At 45.3% G+C, this 26267-nt stretch overlaps 2 protein-coding genes across 2 annotated transcripts in view; both read right to left on the bottom strand.

The window, feature by feature from the left end:
* Nucleotides 1–30: 30 nt before the first annotated feature.
* LOC142817998 (uncharacterized) lies at nucleotides 31–13718 on the bottom strand. Its single transcript, XM_075896144.1, has 3 exons — nucleotides 9253–13718; nucleotides 6791–6857; nucleotides 31–5669 (listed from the first exon to the last, which is right to left on the bottom strand). The coding sequence occupies exons 1-3, from the start codon at nucleotides 9472–9474 to the stop codon at nucleotides 5482–5484; spliced, it is 477 nt and encodes a 158-aa protein (XP_075752259.1). The 5' UTR covers nucleotides 9475–13718; the 3' UTR covers nucleotides 31–5481.
* Nucleotides 13719–19359: 5641 nt separating this feature from the next.
* Nucleotides 19360–26267, bottom strand: part of LOC119174152 (iris-like) — a 155928-nt gene continuing 149020 nt past the window's right edge. The window contains exon 6 of the mRNA XM_075896142.1: nucleotides 19360–20059. The gene's annotated coding sequence lies outside the window, so the exon portion shown is untranslated. The remainder of the gene's footprint in view (nucleotides 20060–26267) is intronic.

The raw sequence follows: 26267 nt of genomic DNA on the forward strand, positions 1-26267 counted from the left end.
TTGTATACTAAATGAAGACAAAGGTTCGAGATAAACCATTAAGAAATACAAGAATTAAAAAATAAACACTTCCCTATAAAATATATTTACTGTAAAGAAGAAGATGAGAGCTACTCAAATAGGCAGGGGGTATCACTCAGTCCGTGGACATCGTAGCAACTGGAGGCAACGTACGGTTTCGCAATTCCAGGATTATGCGTTACCCAGCGCCTCCACCAATTAAAATGAGGCGTTTTAGAACGGCCCTCTTTTATATAACAGGAAAGCGGTCACGACAAGTCAAGTGGTAATGACGGAACCAGCCTGTGTACCCCGCCAACGAAACGTCGTCTTCTTCACGGACTGAGTGATACCCCCTGCCTATCTGAGTAGCTCTTATCTTCTTCACTACCTTATCACTAGGATGTCGTGATATTTTCAAGCGACTTTTTAACGCATCTTCAGCGCCACGAGACGGTGCTTACTTGCCTCACCTCCGCCGGTCTGCAGCTCAACTTGAAGAAGTGCTGCTTCGGCGCTGGAAAACTCCTAATTATGGGTCATGTTGTATATAGAGATGGCATTCTTCCGAATACGACAAAACTCCATGCTGTTTCCAAATTTTCCAAGCCGAACACCTTAAAAGAACTTCGCAGCTTCCTCGGTTTATGTTGATATTTTCGTCGTTTTATTCGCAATTTCGTCTCCATCATATCGCCCTTGACTGACCTTCTTGCCCACAACAGTGACCTTTCTAGTTGGTCGTCAGCTTGGGATGATGCATTCGCCACACCCCACCACCTTCTTACGTCAGCTCCTATAATGCGACATTTTGATCCTCTTGCTCCGACGGAAATACACACGGATGCTAGCGGAGTTGGCCTCGGTGCTGTGCTCGCCCAGCGTAAACCCGGATTTGATGAGTACGTCGTCTCTTACGCCAGCCGTGCACTCACAAAAGCAGAAGCCAACTATTCAGTCACGAAAAAAGAGTGTCTAGCCATCATGTGGGTCATAGGTGAATTTCGACCCTATTTTTACGGGCGCCCATTTAGCATGGTTACAGATCATCATGCATTATGTTGGCTGGCCGGCTCGCCCGTTGGGCGCTTCGGCTACAAAAGTACGGCATTCATGTCGTTCACCAATCTGGGCGAAAACATTCCGACACAGACGCTTTGTCCCGATCACCTCTACGATGTAGTGACAAGTCGCCGTCTTCGCCTGCCCCCGACATATCTGCACTTAGTGTCAGCGACATGCTACAGGAGCAACAAAATGGAGGTGTGTGTTTTCGCCTTAGCATGTGCCATTTCACGTCAACCTTCGATCAGGAAAACTTAATCAAAGCAATTCAAGGCTCTGAGTGGTCTTCCATTAGCACCTTAGAAAATCTTGAAGAAACACTAGGCAACTTCTGCTCCCTATTTCTTAAAGCTGAGCATGCAAACACTAAAACTGTTAAATGCAAGAAAATATATATGTTTCAACGTAATCCCTGGTTAACTCAAGGCTTGTTAACTAGTATGCGGAAAAAAGATCATCTCTACAGGAAAACAAAAAAACAGCCATTTGATGTGAATTTGAGACTTAGGTATAAAAAATATAGTAAGATGTTGAATAAACTGCTGAAAAAATCAAAACCACTTTGTTATGAAAAAGAATTCTGTAAAGCAAGAAATGACCCAAAGAGAAAATGGAAACTTTTCAATGACTTTTTAAACAGACCTCAGGTTAGTAATGTCATTGATAAAATTAGGTATAAACAGCAAATTTGTACTGAGTCCTATGACATAGCCGAGTCTTTTAGTGATTACTTTTATGAAGTATACAATGATAGGCCCAAAGTATCCTCATACACGTTTACCCGCTGTATCCATTCATTCTTTCTATTTCCTATTACCATTGACGAAGTCTATTCTACAATCCTGAGTCTAAAAAACTGTAGCTCTAGACTAGACAATGTATCGGCGTTTCATTTAAAACTTGCTGTTCCAGACATCTCAGAAGTCTTAAGCAATGTAATATTGTCATTTTCAAACATGGCATATTTCCGAGCTCACTAAAAAAAGCCAAGTTAATCTCAGTACACAAAAAAGGTGATACGACAGATGTCCGTAACTACCGCCCTATTTCTATTTTGTCTTCCATCAGCAGACTTATTGAAAAATTATTTGTGAAAGGTATTAACAAGTACCTCAATAAATTTAAGCTGCTAAAGCCTTGTCAATTCGGTTTCCGGGCTGGTAGTTCTACGAATTTAGTATTGCTATCATTAACCGATTTCTTGAAAAGGTCCATCGACAACGGTAATTTCACAGGGTCTGTATTTCTTGATTTCACGAAAGCCTTTGATACCATTAGTCATAATATATTATGTAGCAAATTAAAGTCCTTGGGTATCACTGGCCCATCCTTGACCTTCATAAAAAACTACCTTCTTGATCGTGAACAATCAGTCTGCATTGGGGGCGTTTATTCTAATGTTAAAATAATTCATCAAGGGGTCCCACAGGGTTCTATTCTTGGACCCTTACTGTTTTGTATCTATATTAATGATTTGCCTGACTGCCTTGGAGATTCTAAAGTTATTCTTTACGCTGATGATACGACCATTTCCATCTCGCATAAATCTTTACCTACTCTCATCAATATTTTGAACAAAGAACTGACTAATGTCTTTGAATGGTGTCGCTTAAACAACTTAATTTTAAACCCGCTCAAAACTCAGTTCATGGTTTTTAAAACATCACAAAAAATGCTACCTTTCATTCCACAAGTGTTCATTGACAATCGTTTCATTCCTGCGTCTAACTGTGTGTGTTTTCTGGGCGTAAAATTAGACCCTTATTTAAAGATCACCAATCATATTCTTTATGTCAAACAAAAAACAGTATTTGGTATAAGATCACTCATCTAATCTCGTCCTTTGTTTTTTCCTTGCAGCCTTATTGTCTTTATACTTTGCCTTCATAGATAGTCACATCACCTATGGCATTACATCATGTGGAAATACATATAACATTCATATTTCGTCTGTACAGCCCATTCAGAATCGGGCCATTCGCATTATTACCAACAGTTCATTTTATTCTAATGCTACCCCACTCCTTCAGGCTAACTGTATTCTTACTGTGTCTGGCTTATTTAATTTTCACTTAATCATATTGTTTCATAAACAACTTAACAAACAGCTTGTGTTTGATTTAATCCATGCTAGTTTACTCACTAACACCAATAGCACTAGATTCGCCCACAGTCACAACTTCCTTGTACCTATAGGTAACACCAATTATGGCAAAATGACGTCGGCCTTCGCGGTCATTAAATTGTGGAATAACCTGCCATATACACTAAAATCATCGTCATCTTTTCATGCATTCAAACGTGATCTTAAAAACTTCATCTTGCATAACTAGGTTGACAACGATGATTACTTAACGATTCTCATGTATCCGGGCATGAAATGGGAAAGACTGCAAATTTAGGTTATTGCTTTATGGCGTGATTATGTTTTACTTGTATAACTTATTACTATTGTTCTTGTGTCGCATTCTGACCGCATTTTTTGTTTACTTGATGTTATTTTATGTAAGTTCACTGTTTACTTTTCACATGTGTTGCGTATTTTACGTGCTGTTATAATTAATAATTTTATTGTTATTGTTAAACGAGGGTCCCACTGCAGTCGCTTGACTTTGGGACCCTTGTCTGCATACTACATTCTACGAATTTTGTATTTTGAATGAATGAATAAACTGAAACTGAAACTGAAAAGATCCTTGGATCGCTTCACTTATCAACTTGTTGAGTCGAACTCCCTCGCAAAATATCCCTAGATGTACGCGCCGTCAAATACGGCACTGTTACCAGAGATGCTTCGCTATACAGACGAAATTATCTCTCCGAAGGACGCCATTGGCTCCTAGTTATTCCCAGACGTCTCCGCTCAGGCATATGCGCCTCCTTTCACGCCGACCAACAATGCGCCCATGCTGGAGTGTTAAAAACCTGCACTCGCCTGTCCCACCGCTACTACTGGCGTGGAATGTATCGCTTCGTTTGTCGCTACGTACGTTCCTGTCTCGCTTGCCAGCGCCGGAAGAATCCCACTCAAAGTTCTCCAGCTCCACTCAAATTCATACCTTGTCCTGCCCGACCGTTTGACCGTGTTGGTATCGATCTGTATGGACCTGTTTCGATTACACCGGCTGGAAATCGCTGAGTGATCGTCGCTATTGATCACCTTACGCGCTACGCAGAAACGTCACCACTCTCTTCTGCGTCAGTGAGTGATGTCGGTAGTTTTATATTGCATCAGATCATTTTACGTCACGGTGCACCACGTTAACTCCTGAGTGACCGAAGGCGTGTGTTTTTGTCGGACGCCGTCGAATCGCTTCTCAAGGAATGCCAAGTGATTCATCGCACCGCCGCCGCGTATCATTCTCAAACAAATGGCATTACAGAACGATTCAACCGTACATTAGGAGATATGCTGTCAATGTACGTCGCAACCGATCACTCCAACTGGGACAGTATTCCACCCTTTTCTAACATACGCCCATAATACTGCTGTCCAGACAACCACTGGTTTCTCTCCATACTTCTTTCTTTATGGTCGCGAGCCCTCTTGCACGCTAGACACTACCCTCCTAACCGCCCGGGTGTTGCTGAGCCGACGACGATGTCACAAGCTGCTAAATACGCGGAAGAGTGTCGTCAGCTTGCCCGCTCCCTCACAAGTGTTGAACAGCAACGCCAGAAACGCCACTGCGATAGCCCGACGCCTTCAGCTTCTTATGCATCGGATGACCTTGTTTGGCTTCGCATCCCTTCAACCAGCCCGGGTCTCTCAACGAAACTGATGTGCAAGTATAACGGCCCTTACCGTGTGGTTAAACAAACTTCACCCGTCAATTACATCGTGGAGCCACTTGAGCAACCTCATGATCAACGACGCCGTGGACGTGAGACCGTCCACATAGACCACCAAAAACCGTATTACGATCCCTCTATTGTCTCCTGCCCATGAGTCGCCAGGATGGCTCTTTTCCGGAGGGGAGGAAAATGTAGCGAAGAAGATGAGAGCTACTCAGATAGGCATGGGGTATCACTCAGTCCGTGAAGAAGGCGTTTGATTGGCTGGGTACACAGGCTGGTTCCGCCATAACCACTTGACTTGTCGTGACCGCTTCCCTGTTTTATAAAAGAGTGCCGCTCTAAAACGCCTCATTTTATTACATGAAATATTACAATGGTACAATAACAACCCATTCTTGTAGAGATGCATCTGTAAAGACTACAATACTACAAAGAAATAAAGTACAAGGCACAATCACCCGCCAAAATCTGAAGGCGATAAGTGTCACTTTAAAACAGCCATTTTTTCATTTCATTTCAATTCAGTTCAGTTCATTTATACCCCTCAATGCCGTAGGGCGTTACAGAGAGGAGGGGTACAATATTAAACAATCAAGAGAAAAGACAACAGCGGGGTGGTTACAAAAAGTGATTGCTGACAGTGGACCTGAAATGCGCAGCGTCGCTGATGGAGACGATGGAGGCTGGAAGGCGATTCCACTGCACACTGGTCATTGGGACAAACGAGTTCAGGTAGAGGTTTGTTCGGGAGTTTCGCACGCCAACTTTTAACGGATGATCGATGCGGGATGACACGTATGATGAAACTGAAAAAAGGGATTGTTTTAAGGTCTGATTGGTGTAAAATATTTGATGGAAAACACATAGGCGGGATATCATACGACGGGTTGCAAGATCAGGTAGTTGTACTACTTGTTTCATGTTAGTGACACTGGATGACCAGGAATAATCAGAGAGAATGAAACGAGCGGCCCGATTTTGGATAGCTTCAAGTGTGGAGACAAGATTGGCAGAATGTGGATCCCATACAGAAGAGGCATATTCAATCTTCGGCCGTACAAGGGTTTTGTAAAGCTGCAGTTTTAATGAAGTGGGAGCTCGAGAGAAATTTCGTCGAAAGAAGCCGAGCATGCAGTTCACATTATTGCTAATATATTCAATGTGCGAGTGCCACGAAAGGTTATCTGAAATCTGAACGCCCAGGTAATTGTAGGTGGTAACCGATAATAGAGGGGAGCCATTCAGGAAATACGTGTATACAGGGGTGTGCTTGATTGTTCGTGTTAACCTCATATAATATATTTGCACTTGTCGACGTTTAGTTTCATTAGCCAGGTGTTGCACCAGGCTGAAATTGTGTTAAGGTCGGTTTGAAGTTGTGAGGGATCAAAAGGTTCACATATATTTCTCTATATAACACAATCGTCAGCGAAAAGACGTATTGATGAGGTTATGGTATCAGGAAGATCATTAATATAAATTAGGAAGAAAAGAGGCCCCAATACTGATCCCTGAGGGACACCAGATGTAACAGGACAGTGAGGAGATTCGTTATCATTAACGCCTACATATTGAAAGCGATTCTGCAAAAAACATTCAATCCACATTAAAATGTTAGGGTCAATGCTCAGTTTGCCAAGTTTATAAAGTAGTAGTGGGTGGGAGACGCAGTCAAATGCCTTCGCGAAATCAATGAAAATGCAATCTACTACTGACACACGATCCAACAAAGAACAGAGATCATTAGTAAAGGTGATTAATTGAGTGTCACAGGAATGATTTTTGCGAAAACCGTGTTGGTAGACTGTAAAAAATGAATTAGATTCTAGAAAGCTCATCAAGTTAGTGTAAATGATGTGTTCGAGTAGTTTGCATGGGGTTGATGTAAGAGAGATGGGTCGATAGTTAAAAAAGGAGAAAACTTCACCAGACTTGTGCACTGGAATCACCTTTCCACCCTTCCAGTCATCGGGCAGTAAGGAACACTGTAAAGACTGTGAAAAAATATAGAAAAGGATCAATGAAGAGTTCACACTGATACTTTTCAGAAACTTGTAGTTAATTCCATCTATTCCAGAAGATGAAGAAATTTTAGCCCCCTGTATCAGCTTGAAAATTCCAGCACAGTGAATAAAAATGGGTTCAAATGGTTCAAGATGTAGGCTTCTTTAACAGGAAAAGAAGCACGAATTGTTTTAGTAAAAGATAAAGAAAACGTATTTTTGAGCAACACGCAGCACTGCTCTCGTGGAACAAGTGTTCCATCCGGTGTTTTTAATTTTACATCTTTAGATCTGCTCATATTAACAGCGCTCCAGAACTTACGGAGATCAGTCGATAAGAGGGATGGGAGCGTTCGCTGATAAAACTCGGTTTTTGCTCGAAAAAGGGCTTTATATTTTGATGCGACGCGCGCATAAGCCGCCCACCTTTCAGCAGAACTTGATAGCCTACAGCGGCGAAAAATGCGCTTTTTTTATTAAGCAGTCGTTTTAGAGAGACGTTGTACCACGGTTGCCGTTTAGGACAGGGTATTCGTCTGAGCGGTATGTATTTATCAGTCAGCCATTGAACCTTGTTTCGAAATAAAGCCCAATTAACATTGAGCGGACGCTCCCAAAATTCTGGAAGCAAATAATCTATAAAAGCTTCCAGTTTCGTATTTAAGGCTTGGAAATCAGCTTTAACGTAGTCTCTAATTTGTTTAAACTGTTTGGCCCGGCGCGAAGAGGATGACGGTATAGTGAAATGGGCAACTAAGTGGTCACTCAAAGCAGGCAAAAGCGTTAAAGATGAAACGGACTCGGAAGCAGTGGTCAGTATAAGGTCAAGGGTGCTGGAAGACGACTGAGTAATGCGAGTAGGTCCTTTAACAAGTTGACTTAAGTTAAATATAGAGCAAACGTCAATAAAACTTGAGCATTCTTTAGAAGGACTGATTGTTATAGGAAACGGCTCGTTCCACGAAATTGCCGGAAAGTTAAAATCACCCAAAACAAACAAGGGGGCTTTAGGAAATTTAACGACGACTTGGTTGAGGCAATCGTGGAATTCATCGCAAAAAGTAGACGAACTGTTCGGCGGACGGTAGCAAGCACAGAACAAGAAATCTGTGTAGTTTATCTGGATACAAACACAAAGAAATTCTAAATGTGATGCAATGCTGACGTCATCACACGCAATCTCATCGGATACCGCAATAAGAATCCCACCTCTTTTCCGCTCAATTCTGTCGCGCCTGTATATGGTGTAATCTTTTTTGCAATTCAGAAGTTCTTTATTATCCACATGTTCATGCAGCCAAGTTTCGGCGAGCACAACAACATCAGCTGAGCACGCGTCAATCGCGGACGATAACTCATCACGTTTAGGAATCAAACTTCTGATGTTGGTGAACAGAAAAGAATAGTCGCGCTTGGGTTTCGCCTGCACGGCTGAGGGTTGCTAGATAGTGGTTTGGTGCGGTAACAGAGAGTTGGCTGTATTACCAGTGGAAAGAGGGACACTGTACGTCCCGATTTCGCAGACACTATCGGTTACACTGCAATAAGCATAACATTGTTTGCCGACGTACAGCTTGTTATAGCGCAAGCTGTACTGTTTCCCTGTAGCCTTGCCGAAATCGTGAAGCTTTTTGCGCGAGTAGCGAGTGGCCTTACAAAAGTCTTCCTGGATTGTGATACCGGTGCCCTTAAGTTTAGCCCTTTGAGATAAAATTCGGTCTTTTGTTTTGGAAGACGCAAACTTGACAATTATAGGTCGGCACTTGTTCTCGACAAAGGAGCCTAATCTGTGTGCCCGAGCAATGCCATCAGCGGGCATTGGTTCAGAAAAGGTGGTGGACAAGAGCTTCCGTACTTTCTCTTCAGCTGACGCCCATGTATCTGAATGACTATCGTCAAACCCGTAAAAAAGCAAGTTGTCCCGCCGAGCCCTATCTTCTAAATCATCGAGGCGAGACAGCACAGCCGAATTTTCGCGGTTGATAATTTCAGCTACTGTGCGGCGAGTGTCAGCGTCGTCAGTAAGGCGTTCCAGGGTGGAAACCTTGTTCTCAACCGCTGCTAATCTCTCGGTTATATCTGTTACTCGATCTGCGAGCAATTTCTGGCTGGCTCTTACTTCGTTTAGCGACGACATTACTTCGGCGTGGCGGGATTCTATTGTACCTGCGAGGGATTTAATAGCTTCCAGTACTTCACTATTGGTAATCTCGGCTACCGGTTCAGGAGGCCCAGGGTTAAGTTCTATATCCCCAGACATAATAAGCAATTGCATAGCATGAACACGGTCAGTGCAAACCATCAAAAGCACATGGGGGCATGGGACTAGCAGCAGACAACGATTGCTCGTTTTTTTTTTACAATGCAAGGAAGGTGAACAACTAACCTGTATGAAAAACAGGAAGGGCTTAAGCAACGCCATCTTCACTGCTGCTGTCACATGCCCACTGATGGCAGCTTGTTCACGCTGGCTCTTTACACAGTCCGAATCCCCTGGCGGCTGTAATGCGGTGGTTCCTCCGGTGTAGGTGCGCAGTGGAGCCGCGTTCACGCATGGCCACGCATAGTCGACTTGTTGATGATAAAAGGTTATAGTTTGCTCCGTCATTTGTTTCTTTTGAAGCACAATCAGGATAAAAATACTAAAAGATGCGCAAAAGAAATATCAATTATATAGAAGTTGGTTGAACAGTATTTGGAGCAATTAAAAAAAACACCCACTGACCCGAAGGCATAATCTCACATTTTCAACGCTTTTGCGAAGTAAAAAAACACATGCCGTAAATAGCAAAAAATGAAAACATGGGGTGCTTGGTAATGCTGTGAAATCAGCCAAGAAAGCACAGGTGAGCATTGAGCAATTGTGTTTGCAGTTATTAAATAAAAAACTTCAGCTAACAAACAGACCAAGGGGTATGAATTTCCGGAGCCCTGAACTACGGCGTCCCTCACGATCAAATCGTGGTTTTAGTGGTACTCCAGGTAATATTATTGTGTACCGAACACAAACATACTACAGCTTTGGCGCAGTTCATGAAGGCCGGAAATGGTGCATATATTCTTCAAACACAGTTTCGCTGCTGCAGGCACAAGATTACCTCAGCTACCTGAGACTGTGACTAACTGCTGAGTTCTAGAAACGAAGTATTTCGCTACTGCTTTCCTGACGTCTTCACCTGTTTTCGCTAGACGCGTCCGATGTACGAGTTGGGTGCTCATCAGCAGCAGTCCACAATGCTACTTCCTGTTCCCATTGTGGTTCTACGTGTTCCTGAAAACCTTCACAGATGTTATGAAGAACACAACATACCTTAATAACCAAGGTAGTGCTGGCGAGCTTGCACTCCATGCGTTTCATAATGAAACAAAGCCTGACTTTCAAGCGGCCAACTGCATTTTCTACGAATCTTGTTCTTTGAAAGATTATAGTTGTACGCCCTCTTTTGAGTGTCAGGATAAGCATTCGCATATGGTTTGTGCAGGTTTGGAGACATGGCAAATGCCTAGTCAGGCAGTCAGGCATTGGAGGCACGCAAACGCATTCGATTGTTGCTGTTGGGCGTTTGAAAGATCCGCTTTCATTGGCTTTGCAGAGTACGGATCTTCCGTACATAAACGAGTCGTGGTACCACCCTGGGGAGCCGTCGTTTGTAAACCTGAAGTGGTACCGGTGGTTAACTAGGGCCAGTAGAATCATGCTATACCTGCAAATATAACAGTAATATTGCATACTGCTAATTATCGAGAAACCTTTCCAGTCACAAGCCAACTTATTTCATTTAAAACACGTAGCATCGACTCTTAATAAACGAATGCACTAAACGTAAACATAAAAGGTTAGGACAATTCAATGAACAATCTAATTACAAATAACGAAGTTAAACAGGCCTTCGCAACTTGCCAGCTTTTGTAATTGTAGTAGCCCGAAGCATACGTCTGCGGCAGTGATACAGGAAAGTGGCAGCCGTCGAGCGCCCTTACACCTTGAGGGAATCCTGTGACCGCAAAAAATTCCCTCATCTGCTCCTCCATGTCGGTTGGCGAATGGATTTTTACCTTGTCGTCCTCCAGGTTTTTCAGTACGGCCGAACATAACTCTTTGTAAAGCAAGTTCACAGTACAGTGGCCAGTCGCGAATAATTTTCGGCGATGGTGTGGTCTTCAGCAGTAAAGCACAAGCGGTAGAGTGAGATGGCTACTCTTTTAAAGACGATAGTCTTGCTTGGGAACCTTCGACGCAAAAATTTTGGTCTGTCTGTCTGTCGGTCGGTCTGTACATTTGTCTGTTCGTCTGCCCTAACGATACCTCAAACGGCCGACCCCATCCGCCGCGCCAACTAATATTGCTCAAGGCCTAGCGTTCATACTTGTGCGATTGTCAATTAAAAAGCAATCATTGCGCATATCTGAGGTACCATAACAACACGTCGATGTTTTGTATGTGTGCCTTTATACTAGAGAACGCACATACAATTAATCCTAAGGACCGTAGCGTTAAACACGCTGCACTGACAGTGCGACGCGGTGCTCAAAAAGGCAAGTGTTACCAACCCTTTGCTGAAACGACACGGTGGTGGCACCTACCCGTCGCTTTGCGTTCTACACCTTATCACCTCCGAGAATGGCACGCATCTTTCTCCGCAGGCACGCAGGCCTTCCTTCTTTTTTGGAGATAACTGCCAGATGGCGCTCGTGGCTAACGTGCCTCGATGCACTAGTTCGCCTCCGCTGCACGCTCGAGGCACTCTAACGCAGCGCCTCCAGAATACCATTCACCTATTTGTGCGCAGAACATCAAATAAATGTTTTGTTCACTTTCTCCAGACGCAAGGCCATCGTCTTTCGATGGCATTTGCAGTGTACCCTGCAGATCTGGGGCCAATTTTTTTCGACTGATTCAGCCTCTCATCGTTGTGTCCACCCGCCGCATGTCGGTACGGCACGACTACCCCATGTAACGAAACGTGACAGCCGAAACACGAAAGCACCTCTTGAAGTGTGCTTCCCCAAGATTTGGCAGCGTTTATTTAAACCAGTGCTGGCAATGGAAACGCCACCGTGATCCAGACGTTGTGCTCAGAAAAGACGCTGCGGCGATCAAGTTGAAATGGTTTCAAATTATTTTAAGTTCATTGTCCGGTAGCTGGCACTTAACTCATCTCTGCTTTAGAATTCTTCACTCTTGAGCGCGATGCTTTGCACGGGAAGCACACGTTGTGCCATGAAAAAATGGACTCTGCGAACTTCTGGGAAACGCGACAGGTGCGATGCGGCAGGCGCCATTTTCTATTTACGCTGTGGATCTAACTAGTGTTGGCTTAGGTTGCTGCTGTCGGTAGCAGTGTCATAAAAGAAAGCAAGAAACTAAAGCTTATGGCAGCATAATGGGCTTATTTCTACATGCCTATTTCTATATCTGATGTGTATGAAGGTTGTAAACGCGTCTTTATTTTTTATTTTTTATTGCTTTTCACCAAGTGCTCACTTGGAAAGTGCAACGATCGATATCGTCAGGTCACATGTCGTTCGCTTTGGTCGTGTGGCAGCCCTGCCACGGTGGTCTAGTGGCTAAGGTAGTCGGCTGCTGACCCGCAGGTCGCGGGATCGAATCCCGGCTGCGGCGGCTGCATTACCGATGGAGGCGGAAGTGTAGGCCCATGTGCTGAGATTTGGGTGCACGCTAGGGAACCCCAGGTGGTCTAAATTTCCGGAGCCCTCCACTACGCCGTCTCTCATAATCACATGGTGGTTTTGGGACGTTAAACCCCACACGTCAAGCAATTGGACGTGTAGCAGCGCCGCCAAAAGAAATGCCATTCGGGAACTGAATGCCTTCACCACCGAATGTCATTTTCCATGCCCATGTGGCACGGGTATTACATGACATGGTAGCATGGGTGTCGGCATGGGGGGAGCTAGATGGCAACTGGGCACCTGCCTATGATTTCAAACAACGGACCTACTCCTCCCCTGGTGAAGGGCGTTGTCCTGCTGAAGACACTACCGCTGTCGTATTAAATTTTAGAAGAAAACCCGACACGCACGAATTTCGAAAGCAAAGCATGCACAACATGAGGAGAATTGAGCTACTGGAGAACCACTGCTGGAAATTTTGTGGCTACGCACAGGGCCATCAGGATGTATCGACCACCTTGTCTTGAGTGTGGCGATGGCACGACAATATCAATTACTAGACACTGAAAAGGTTCTGTGATGATTGGCACAAGTTTTTTTTGTATATCTATCATTTGTCCATGGATTTCTTGAGGGGAGCTGTCGAGTCTTTCTCGATGAACCCTCGACAGCTCCCACCTACTTTGAGCTACAGACGAGAGCGTACAGTGCCAGTTTAGCCCAACGGCGCCACTTCAGTTCCTCCGCCGAGAGAGACGACATTAACCACTTTGGCTACGAGTGGCTCGAGTAACCGAGAGGTTTCTGTCAGAGGCTTGGCCAACTCGCCGGCAAGAACACGCAGCTCGGGCGCCTTTGCAGGTGGTGTTTTTCTACGCCGAACGAGATCAAGTTCCTGCGAAAGCTTCCGTGCTTGCGATAGCGTAAGGGCCATGCACTCCAATTTGGAAAAGAACAATAGAACCTGCTCTTTGAGATGCTGCTCAGAGCTATTACAAAACAGATAAGAAAAACAATCAGGAAGCGTAGCAGACACAGCCGCTTCTGTGCGAAGCTTACCGTAAGAGCCTTCAATGACAACCGTAGCAATCGGTAAGCAAGCACTCTGCTCCTCGGCGACTTGCCTCATCCGCGCGCATCCTCCTATAAAATCGTCCTACTATAAATAAAGCATGAAAAGATGATCGTACAGGCGTTTGCACAAAATATAATTCTTTAGTTGATAAACAGATGTCATGCCAATGCATGATGAACCTTCTTGTACAATATCTGTGGCTTCGATGGTTTCGCGTGTGTGCTGGTACTGATGTATGCCAATGATTGTGGTATCCTAAAAAAAAGGGTTTGGCCACAGGAGTGGCAAGGAGTGACCCGAAAATCTTCTCTGCTTTGCGAACATTATTGTTGTGCTCACGAAGGTGGTCATTCAGACACCTTGTTTGGTGTACATAGTACCCTCCACGTGAAAGTTAAATACGATAAATGAACTGTCGCATCATTCTTGTGTCACCTGTCCTGCGAAGAAAAAGAAACGCCAGTGCCCTATCTAGCATCGCAAACAATACGTAGAATGCACTTAATGTGGAGGATTCTACGTAGACCAAACAGGAAAATGTCTGAATGACCGCCTTTGTGAGCACAACGAAAATGTGCGCAATGCTGGAGAAGGTCTTGAGCCGTTCATTGGCGCTCCTGCAGTTCCACCTTCTTGTTTGAGGAAAGTACAATCACCAGCAGACATAAGGACCAGCACACACGCGAAATTGTCAAAGCCGCCGTTATAGCGCAAGAAGTTTTATTATGCATCAGTATGGCATCTGTATGTTACCAAAAGAATTATTTTTTGGAAGAGCGTGTATGATGATCTTGTCATGCTTTATTCATATTTATTTACTTTCTTCGTTTTTTTCTGAATATAATTTTCTTTCATGTGGAACAAAATTCAGTTGCTAGTCAGCACGCTTGTCTCTCTCTTGCGCCCTCGTGTACAGTTCGCGCTGTTCGTACTTGATAATGCTAAACCAACAAGCCCAAAGCTTCATTTTTTAAGGAAAAGCAAACTTTTGTTTTACTTCAAAGTGATTTGCTCTTCGTTTTCGCAGCTATAGCAGACTAGTGGCTTCCGCGACTTAAACTCTTATGTGATATCAGCGCTGTGCTTAGAAACCTCACTCAATTTCTGCGTTTCCGTTTGCCCTACCCTCACCATGTGCTTCGCAAGAGAAGGGTCCTTTCTGAAATTTGGGTGCGGAGTGGGTTTTCGTTTATCAGGTTTCTTTGAAAAGCCTTCTGTTTTTTTTTTTTTTAATCTTTTCCAACGCCCTCTGTCCTACTATGCAAGTTTCGGCGAGTATTGTACTCCTCAGCTAACTATACTGTCTTGCTTAGCTGTATTTCGCCGAGCTTCTCCTGCAGCCTAAGCTTCTCATTATCTTCAATGCAGCGGTAGAATTGTTCCAATGAAATGCATTTTACCACATTATCGCTATCGTCATAAACATGTTCCCCCTCAGCCATTGAGTTAAAACAGTTTTAAGGTGAAACGCGATGTCAACGTGTGACTCACTACCCCACTTTGCATATCAAAACCTTCGGCGGAAAGCTTCGGGTGACAACTCACAAGGTCTCAAGAAAGTTTCCTTAACCTTGTCATAGCTCTCAAACAATTTTCTGGACAAGACTTATCACGCCGGATACTTCCCGGGGAAGTAGAGCTAACAGGTTCTGCTCCCAAAGAGACCACTTGATTGCATTTACCTTGCCGACGTGTTTATGCCGACGTGTTTGCGCCGACGTGTTTATGAGGACCAGCTCCTCATAAATTTCCAAGAGTTCTTTCACTTTGGGGTTCTCCATCTTTCAAACTATCATTTTGCTGTTTGTCCTTGCTTAGAGTCAACTTGCCGTATATACCCACTATACCAAGACGCGCAAGTGATTTTCAGCACTACCATGTGTACACCCCCTTTCCTTTCACTTTGGTTTCGAAGCGCTCCTTCTTGGCATGAAACAATCGAAGCTCATTCCAATGATTCACACAGCCCATCTATAATCTACTAGTTCTTACGAGTGCTCAATTATTTCTTCTCGATATTTTTTTATCACTGCAGATCTGCAGTTATCGTAATACTGCTGTTTTTAATTCATGTATTTATGCTTCAGGTTGATGTAATTCTTGTGTTTTGACAGTGTATTGTATTTATGCATTCTTACTTCACAGATTTATTCTTTATATCATAATCTACATCATTATCAGCCTGAATACGTCCACTGCAGGACAAAAGTCTCTCCCATGTTCTGACAATTAAAATGGTCCTGTGCTGGCTGCTGCCAATTTATACCCGCAAACTTCTTAATTTCATCTGCCCACTTAACCTTGTGTCTCCCCCTAACCCGCTTATCTTCTCTGGGAATCCAGTTAGTTACCCTTAATGACCAGCGGTTGGTATTCTTTATATATGCATTGGTAGTTACTCAGAATTGTGCATTCGTGTGGCCAGGGCAGGGGTCGGTGCTGTGTCAAGCATTCAGTTGCCTTTTCATCACCTCTTCCAATTCAACCACTTGATAAATGAATGTTGTATGCCCTCCACAGTGAATAAACTTCAATCTACTACAACTTAAGCTAGAGCAGTCTGGTGAACTGAGAGCAAAATGACAGGCACTCACAGCATCGAGGTAGCTGACGCTTGGTCGATCTCGAAGCTGCCATCCACTGTTGAGTGTGGAGCATCTCAGCCCGAAGCTGCATCTGCGCAGAGCTGATAGACGGAGTGGGCAAAGTGACGGTGAGTTAAGGCAGCATTCATTGATTGATATGTGGGGTTTAACGTTCCAAAACCACCATATGGTTATGAGAGACGCCGTAGTGGAGGGCTCCGGAAATTTCGACCACCTGGGGTTCTTTAACGTGCACCCAAATCTGAGCACACGGGCCTAGAACATTTCCGCCTCCACCGAAAATGCAGCCACCGCAGCGGGGATTTGAACCCCAGACCTGCGGGTCAGCAGCCGAGTACCTTAGCCACTAGACCACCGCGGCGGGGCGAAGGCAGCATTTATGTAAAGTATATACAGAGGCGTTACATATTCGGCACTTGAGCCCACAACTTGTAGAACTCCCACTGAGGTGCGACGATATTTGAGATCTCTTCGGTCGGTCCCTGGTTTTAACGCGGCATCAGCAGGTCTATCGATGTCGACGCCACTCGCGTCAAGCGATACCAGCTTGAATACTTTGCAATAAGCATTGCAGCCCGGTTATGTCTTTTTTGTGCTTTCAAGTTGTTTTCTGTATTCCTAACTCCCTTTCTTCGCCCTCACATTGACCTCTTCTCCACTTGTTCTTTACTATACATGACTATACTATGGTATTTATGCTGTGATGTCATACATTTTTGTTCCATACCTTACCTGCTATGTATACACGCTAATTTCTGTACAAATGGTGTTTAAATTGTCAGTGTGTGTTCATGTTTTGCCTGTGCGAACGATGCGAAACATTTGTGGCGCGTACCTGCAAACCGCACTCCTTGAAATGTTTGTACACTGGTATGTGCAACAAGTCATTAGATGAAAGGGTTGTCATATACATGACAACATTTGTGTTAGATCACGACCAAGTAGTCGCATCTTTTATGATATCATGTCATACTATGCCAATTTAGGTCAATACCAAGTTGAGGCGGCGCCCAAGAGAGCACGTTGACGCAGGCGGCCGTGTCAATCGATCGCTAGAATCCGTTGTTCGGAAGTTGGTTAAAAAAAAAAAAGAAGCTTCGCGTTTATTACGCAATGTTCCAGCCAACTACCACCGACCTAAGAAGTAGCATAGAAAACCTTTTGTACCATACGTGAATTGTGTGTCAGGCATACTTAGAAAGAAAAAAGAAAAATCAAAACAAAGATAACTTATATTCAGAGAAATTAGAAGATATGTAAAAGATAAGGTACATACAAAGAAATAATTAAACGAAAACATGTAAAAAGAAACCAAGAAAGACAAAGAAAGAAAACAATATCGATTCAAAGGAAGACAAAAAGAGGTTAAAAAGAAAAAGAAAGGAAGGAAAAATAGTCAAAAAGCAAGAAAGAAGAGAAATACAAAGCAAGAAAGCAATAAATACAGAAAAATACAGACACAGACAGTAAACAGAAAAATGACAAAAAAAGAAGTATGACAGAAAAGAGAAGTAAAAAGAAACATTAGGTTGGTCGCCTATGCAACACCACTTAGATATAGAAATGTTTGTTTGCCCAAGGAAATACACAAATTATCAATGAATAACGTCAAAGACTTAATACAACTAAGATTTTGCTGGAATAAACAGCGGTGCGTATCTCGGCAGTTAGAAATTACAAGCGCCTGATGACGCTGCAGGATTTCGCATTGGAATGATTTACATAAGCTCGATTCACAGCATCTCCTTTATGCCTCTTTTGCAAGGAAATTGAAACAATCAATTTCTTTGTATTCTGTCACCGCTATTATTATCAAAGGAAAAGATACCTTGTGCACCCAATTGAGAAGCTAGGTTTAAAAATAAACGTGGCAGTAATTTTATCCTTTGGAGGGATTACGTTAGGCTATAGCCACACAGAGGTTCACTCTGCTGTGTGTGCGTAAATAATGGAAACAAAAAATTAGCTTGTTAGTGAAGGGATTACATTAGGTTATAGACACAGGGAGGTTGGCTTTGCTGTGTGGGCGTACATAATGGTAACAAAAAGGTTACCTTGTTAGCCCGCGTTTACATGCGAAGCAGTCGTCTGTTCCTCACCTCAGGTGAGGAAGAGACCACCTGTTCCTTAGGTGGTATCTCCTCCTAGCCACTTCGTTCATAAAATCGCATGCAGAAATTAAACACTAAGTGACGAGCCTATAAAAGTTTCGCGCTTGTGAGAAACACGATGTTATCACCACCTGTGCAATCGAAGACAAAAAGATGTGACAGCAATAGGCTTCTACAAGACATCCATGGGAGACAAGGGAGAACGGATGGGCGGCTGCATGGTATAGCAGTGTGACATTTGATATTGAGCGTATATGAATCAATCGAAGGTGTTTACCTTATAGATGTCACTATAACCACTGTTTCTGAATAAGTGGTTATAGTGACGTCCACTGTTTCTGAATAAGTACCTGCGATACAGTAGTGGTGCAGGCTCTTCTCACAATTTGTTTCTGAATAAGTGTCCTAGAAAAGCATGAAATGCCAAGAAAACACAGTATTCTCTCATTTTAGATAAGCAGCCCTGACTAGCCTGTGTAACGCTGTCCCTCTGCACGAACGTGCCGCGGACCGCAGGCGTTGGCGCGGTGCCAAGTAGGTCACGCCACTGCTGCGCGTCGACGTCACACTCTCCTCGCAATGCACGCTGACCTCCTTTTGCCACGCCTGCTGCGCGCTCGCCGCGGTACAGTGTACTAGTACACTCTAGCCGCAGTGCCAGCAGCTGCCGCCTCGTTCGTTCAACGGCAACACCAGCCATGACCACTGCTCGCTACACCGATGACTCGTCGGTTTACGCGCAATGAACCTGACGCGCACCTAACGTATGCGTTTAAACATGTATGTAGGTGTCATCTAAAAGACCTACGCCAGCCATCGCTTCGAACAAATCTTCTCAGGCTCATCGTAGCACCCGCATCAGATACGTTTAACCCGTGACACCACCCATATGAAACGCTGGTGCTTCGTATCACATAAGTGATCCTTTTGGAAAGATAAGATATTTTTTACAGAGGTTAGTGAGGAGCCTCTCCATTTTGCAGCATTACAATCGCATCGATGGCCTCGTGAGGTCAGGATACTTTCTTTAAGCCTTAGTACAATATATCACAGACGAATTGTGCAAGTCTTGCTCTATGAGTGGTTTATTGTGAAGGAGACACACCCCCAGGAAATGACCAGATGACTGAATTTAAAAGAATGATAGTGATCAGCGAGTTCACAGTGTGGGTGACCCGACAGAAAAGTGCGCTACAGTTCACTGAAAGGGCTCTCGTAACAGCAGTTTGACACCTGCGATGATGCTTGCTAAATCGCCAAGGTTCGCGCGGTCTTGCAGCCATTGCTGCACACGACGTGGCGACCGGTGTGACGCAGCGCGGTAGCTATGCTGCTGTTCCCAGATGTAGTACCAAAGCATCGGAGACGGATTCCAAGGCCTAGACGTCCTGCGTGCGTTTTCGCTGCCTATCCTGAGACAACCACCACACCTACGTGGTGCATCAACGGGTGAAGGCGTGCGACCAGACCTCCAAGGCGTTGGGCTTTGCGTAAGCACCACGTGTGCTTCCAACTGCACCGATGAGAACAGTGAAGTTTGTGCACTGCTGGACGTGTCATGCGCCAGTACGGAGGTGTCGATGGAAGGCGGTGAGCAAGTGCAACCGCTGTCCTCTTGGAGTTCACTACAGTTGTCCGGAGTGGACACTCGCGGCTCGTTGAGCTCAGTCACGCCGCCGACGTTCAGCAGCCATTCAATGTAGCTGCAGGGGTTATGAAGAGGTTCGCATTCTCTCGTCCTAAAGGCCTCCGCGTCGTCTTGGCCAACTAAAATATAAAAAAGAATTTTACATTAACTAGGCGTCAATACTTAACGTGCAAGTTGAGTTTCTGGCATAGCTCGCTCTTTTATGTACGTATAACACACACGTAGAAAAAAAATGCAACCGTGTTACTATATCTATTAGCCACCGTAGCTAGTAGTGTACCCCTAATCCGAGATTTACCAAATATGGCTTTCGCGACAACATTAAGGTTGAGAATTGCTTCTTTGCAATAAGAAATATGTGAATTATCACTAAATAAATTTAAAAAATGCAAGCATCTAACGCATTCTTGGAATAAACAATAGCGTGTATCTCGCCACTTAGAAGTTCTTAACGCAAGATTATGCTCTGCAGTTCAACAACTGAAATAATAATTAAAACTGGACTGAAGGTAGGGTCCCTATAAGGCAACTTTCGCAACATAGTTTCAATGATTGAATTTTTTTATTCAGTCGTCGCTACTCTTATCAAAGGAATATTCCTAGAAGCACCATTTCAGAATTGGGGATGACGAGTAAATCTTTCAGTAATTTTATCACTTCTTTAGGCTACTGGTACTTCGTTTTGATGCTGCTACAGAGATATCTGGTCTACTGTGTTTGAATACATCAAAACAAAAACAATACGGTGTCGATCTACCCTTATCTAGTCCGAATCATGGTTTGTAATTACGGGTTGTTAAATTTTGAGTGTGTCTTTGTGTACTGCAGGTACTTTGAGCGTCTGTCCATCTGTGTTTGTCTGTCTTTCTCTCTCTGTGTGTGTGTGTGCGCGTGTGCGCGTGCGCGTGGGCATGTGTGCGCGCGCGTGGGCATGTGTGTGCTCGTGTGCGCGTGCGAGCGTGTGTGTGCGCGTGTGTGTGCGTGCGTGTCCTAGAAAGCGAAGCCACGCTGGCTTCGCTTCCAAGGCTATGAAAACCATGGGCCTGCTGCGGCAGGAAACACTTCAGAAGGAACAGCATCCAAGCTTCGTTGTCACCCGCTTACCTAGCGCTACGGGCACCATCCGGGGAAGGCGTCTTTACCCGCTTGTCGCATCTCAACCTCCCTCCATCGTAAAAGATTTCTGGGAAAGGCCTACAGGCCTCCTCCGTGGCTCAACTTTCCTTCATCGGCGCTGCGACAACGATTGACGCCGAGGCACTGCACGGACTCTCCTCGTCTGGGAACGCGGTTAACGCTCATATCTGCGTGAATCCCATGAACTGGACCCCTACGGGATCATCCAATCAGCCTCCCACGGACGCCGTCCACGCGTCTTTGGCCATGGGTTATGCCACCGTGAGTTCAGGAGTCGCTGTCGCCTCCGCAGATATCTGCCTTGAATTTCGACGCGGACCACCCGACAGCGCCATGGAGATGCAGCATACCATCGCGCAACTCCGTGCAACAGCTAGCGCCTTCGTATTGTGAGCACTCAATATTGCGCCATCTTATTGCGAGAACTCACCAAAATTGTGAGCACTCAATGTCATCTTGGCTGCGGCCTCCTCGCAAAACCTTGAAGCCAGCCCACTAGAGAAACGCCGCGAGCTTTATCGTTCGCTCACGCAGTTCACAGACGAACAACTGGGCTTTCTTGCGGTGGCACGCTCCGGGTTTTCGCGTGGCGTTTCACTGCCGGCGGCTTTTAAATGCCGAGCATATTATAGTCACACCTATTCGCAAATGCAGCATCGGCAGTGTCGTCGACACCCCCACTGCGCATGCTCGCGTCTTGCGCCGCATACTCGGGTCTCGAGCCAGATGTCGCTCCCCCTTCTCTCACCTCGCAAGGACGACGCAGGCAGCATCTGCTCGTAAAAACCGACTACTAGCGATGATGCTTGCTTGATGGCCAAGGTTCACGTGGTCTTGCAGTCACGGCTACACACGACATGGCGACCGGTGTGACGCGGCGTGGTAACAGTGCTGCTGTTCTGTTCTCGCATTGCACAATCATTCACTGCCCCCCCCCGTATATGTAGGCACTGAATCGCGCAATTGGAATTCAGACAAAGCAGCGCTTACTTGGCTTTTGCTTGACTTGACGCTTTGCTGCACTCGAGTAGATGCGATGGAGCCTACAGTACATTTATTAAGTAGTGGGGGACAGCCCAGCATCACCATTTACCACTCGTAGAAGGCAACGATTCTTCATTCAACTAATACAAATAATAAAGACGAAATAACAATAAGGCCTTCCAAACCATACCCAATTACGCAACATTGACGCGATACCTCCCCCCCCCCTCCATTCAGATATGCGGGCGGCTTTTTATTTAGCAGGGCCGCAGTTCGCGGCTTCCAAGACGTGGCTTCGGATGGATTGAAGCCGTCAACTCTGTTCCTGTTCGAAAGACCGGAAATGAATAATTGCTTTCGATCACATTCGCGGTGCGGCCAAAGCATGGCACAACCATGACCTTAGTGGCTTGCCAGGTAGGCCACTGCTTTTCTGCCCCTTTCTCACAATTGCGACCTCCTTCCTGCCGACCTATTTTCTACCACGGATTTAAGATATGAGGCTAATACCTCGCTAATGCACCTCGGTCACCTATCACGCTGCTATCGCTCATGGAAAGAGAAAATAGAGGCACGACGTCACTAGGCCCTCTACCGACGCGCCCAATCACAGGGTTACCAGCTCAATGTGTCATCATTGTCCTCCAGCCCGACGGCAAACAAAAAGACAATCCTCGAGCCTCAGAAGTTCGTGATGTCACCTCCAAGCTCGACACCAACCGATCACGTGGGCCATTTCTTGACGAACGAGCCACCAATCAACGCATTTTTCCTGTCTATGAAGGCCTGTAACGCCACAGCTTGCATTCTACCTCTACAGGAAATAGTCGGGTCCAGTCATACAAGATTGCCCATGACCGTCCTCACTAATTTTTCCGGACACCATGGTCAGTGGACACGTGCGCAGGTGCTCGTCAATCCCCGAGAGAAGTCGCTCGTGAATCTCCGATTGCGCCCAGAATGTGGCGATAAAATCCTTCTCGTCACAGCCAGTGCCTCCAGCTGAAGCACCTGCAATGCGTCTAACACCATCACCCGATGATCAAGACCTGTAACGGTCACCTCGACATAGCCAGTGTCATACACCGGAGTATGTGACATATTCCCGCACCCAGACGCAGCGTGGCTGACGCTGACCTTAACGATGCAGTCAGTCTCGTCCTCCAGATATACTTCTGGCTGATACCCGTACAATACCTCAGCGTCGCCAAACCTGCGGCCACAATGACGTAGTCATACTCGGCCACCTGAGTCTTCAGCACCTCGGTGAAATATGTCACGTCTTAAACAAGACATACCACTGAGGGGGGGGGGCATTAGGGTGTCAGTCGTCGGCGGTAAAGGCCAACTCATGTCCCGGCCTTCAATCTGTACAGATCAGGTGACAGTTGCAGAGGAGGTCGCCATCGCGTTAGCTTTTCAAGCAGCAGAGACGCCTTGTGAGATTCACTCAGATTTAAGATCGACCGTTTGGGCCTTCTCTGGAGGCTTGATTGCGAAGCAACTGGCAAGGCTCATTTAGAGTGGTCGCCGACAGGTGAGATGGATTAATTGGTGGTCACAATATCTCTTGGCTTTCAGCGCCCGTTGAGGGAATTGATGAGGTCAATCCTAATGTAGCACTCACACACTTGGACGTGAATGCAGGAACCGTGTGGTAAGTGGTGAAGCGTCTGGCGGGTCATTGACCTCAGAAAACATGCTTTGATAACGCTCCATTAGATTACGTCCAGAGTAGCAGGCGTTTTTAGCTTTCTAATGCTAGGCTCAACTGAGCCCAGGGAATTACTTTTTGACTAAACCAGACGGGTACATATCTATGCTCTTTAGCGTATGTTATGATAAAGCCGGACTTTCATGAAGAGTGTCTTCGTTCTGGCCTCAGCAGTTGCTCGCTAACCCACATGCTTTGGCAGTGCCCTGTGAAAGTGGGCGCTGATTTGTGACGAAGACTCGTGGCGGCGGAACTTACACACCCCGGGCTTGGATGTACAACTACTGGCTGTCCAGAGGGCCCGAGCCATGGCGGAGGATCTTCAACCTTCCTGTGCCAATCTGGGTGGAGCCTCTTACGGGTTGAGAGGGTCTTAGGACTCCGTTCAACTGGTCCCTTTGGTGTTTAAGTAAAGTTCTTTGTAAGTATGTACCACTGCGGCACATTCAATGTCGCACGCAAGAGACTATTGCAGCATCTGATAACACTCCGTCGGAGTCATGGTCGATTGAAAAGATTAAATCACCGTTAGGTCAAGGGCGCTAGGTTAGACGAGGAAGAAGAGAAGCACGCCGGGGAAAATAGAATAACCGGCATAACCAAAGCGTCAACTATGCTTTGAAGTGTGGAATCTGGATTCGGTATTGTAATCTTTGATGAGTCCTCAGAAAGGGAAATTTATCTGAACCTCACTGCTCTTACATAAGCTGTAGGAGGCATGATTGGCACAATCGTAAAATCAAGAGATGTTCGCGCAAGTGTGTCAGCCATCTCGTTTATAAATATACTACGGTGGCCTGGCACCCATATCATTCGCACAAGACGAATGTTCGCTAGTACCAATGATTTAAATGTATCTAGTACTGCTGGTGCCGAGGATGATAGCAAAAATTAAGACACAGATAGCGAGTTCGTCACTATTACAGCTGTCGAATGAGTTGCAGAAAGTTTTCGAAGAGGTAGTATATTAGCCGGTAATTCCACTTCAAATATGAGTGTATAATCAGGGAGGCGTAATGAGAACAACCAGAGTAATGAGAGACAAAAATACCCACACTTGCTTTCTCGTCACTCGTAGATGTATCCATTGCAATTACTATATTAGTACCTAATTGAGACGACTGTTTTTCATATGAGCCAATCAAATACTTAGAGGGCAAATGTTTAGTGTTCGTTGGAAGATATCGTCAAGTTCTATTTGCACTTGGCCGCAATATTTGTCGGATGGTATGATCTCAAATATATTAACATTTAAAGCATGTTGAAGTGTTTGAACAAACATCACTTGGGGTTTAGATACACGGGACGAATCCTCATTGAAAATAATATCGGTTTCGGCAAAGGATACAAACTGCTGCCTTTTTAAAATGGAATCAGAAGTTTCTAAATTGATTTTAACTGTTAAACTGCGGAACCTGCAAGCAAGAGTGAATATCCGAGCTTCTTGGTACAAGACATTGTTGGCTGAGAGTTTTGGCACACCTAAACAACTTTGAAGAGCTTCCGATTCGAAGAGAATCAAGGGGTTTATTTTGTAAGCTGGTCCATCAAAAAATATTAAACATCTCAATTTAAGAATCAGACGAACGTACATGAAGTAAATCATATTGAGCGTATCTCTGCGAAGACCGGACCGACAGAAAGTTGTCGCTCCAAGGCGGTTGTTCTTATTGCCCCTCGACTTTCTCGTCTTCGCGAATGCTTTGCGCATGCCCTTGCAATTAATAGCGACGCTATTCGCAACTGAAATGGAATTAAAAACTATTGGTCGTGCAGCACGCGCTTAGCGCGGAGGGGGTGTCTCCCACGTAGAGACCGACAGGGAGTACCTTGCGGCCGCTTCGTGGGACAGCTGGACGGCCCATTGCTGGTCATCGAGAAGTGAGCTCTTGAGAGACTTCAACTTGTTTGAGGTAGAGTCGGGAGGAGTGTTTCTATACTCCCAAAGCATATGTGCGAGTGTCGCCGTGTGTCAACACGAGGGGCATGTGTCGCTGGGGTATGCATCAGGATAATAAACGTGAAGCGTGGCAAGGTTTGGGTATGTTGCGGAGCTTACACAGCCCGGGCTTGGATGTACGATTACTAGCTGTCCAGAGGACCCAAGCCATCGCGGAAAATCTTAACCTGCCAGTGCCAACCTGGGTGGAGCCTCCGACTGGTTGAGGATTCGTCCGGCAGCACAGGGGCCGATGACTGCACGTGCTCATGTGGTGTCAAAATTGGAGGTAGCAACGCCCATTGCTGAAACTCGAGGACGGTCTTGTTGCCTGTTGTCGAGCTGCACGCAACGATACATTGAGCTCGATGTATTTTAGTGAGCATGTTCGCAAAGGGCCCAGCTACCATGTGCCTCTTTGTATCTCGTCCCACAAAACAGGATGGTGTGGTTGATGGCTGATATGCACTGTCGAGCTGATGAGCAGCACATCTGGCGTGTGGTGGCGGAATCCATAACCCAGGACACGTTGACAGCGTCCGTGGGAGGCTCA

This window comes from Rhipicephalus microplus, chromosome 5 (assembly GCF_043290135.1).
Source record: "Rhipicephalus microplus isolate Deutch F79 chromosome 5, USDA_Rmic, whole genome shotgun sequence".
Taxonomy (NCBI): domain Eukaryota; kingdom Metazoa; phylum Arthropoda; class Arachnida; order Ixodida; family Ixodidae; genus Rhipicephalus; species Rhipicephalus microplus.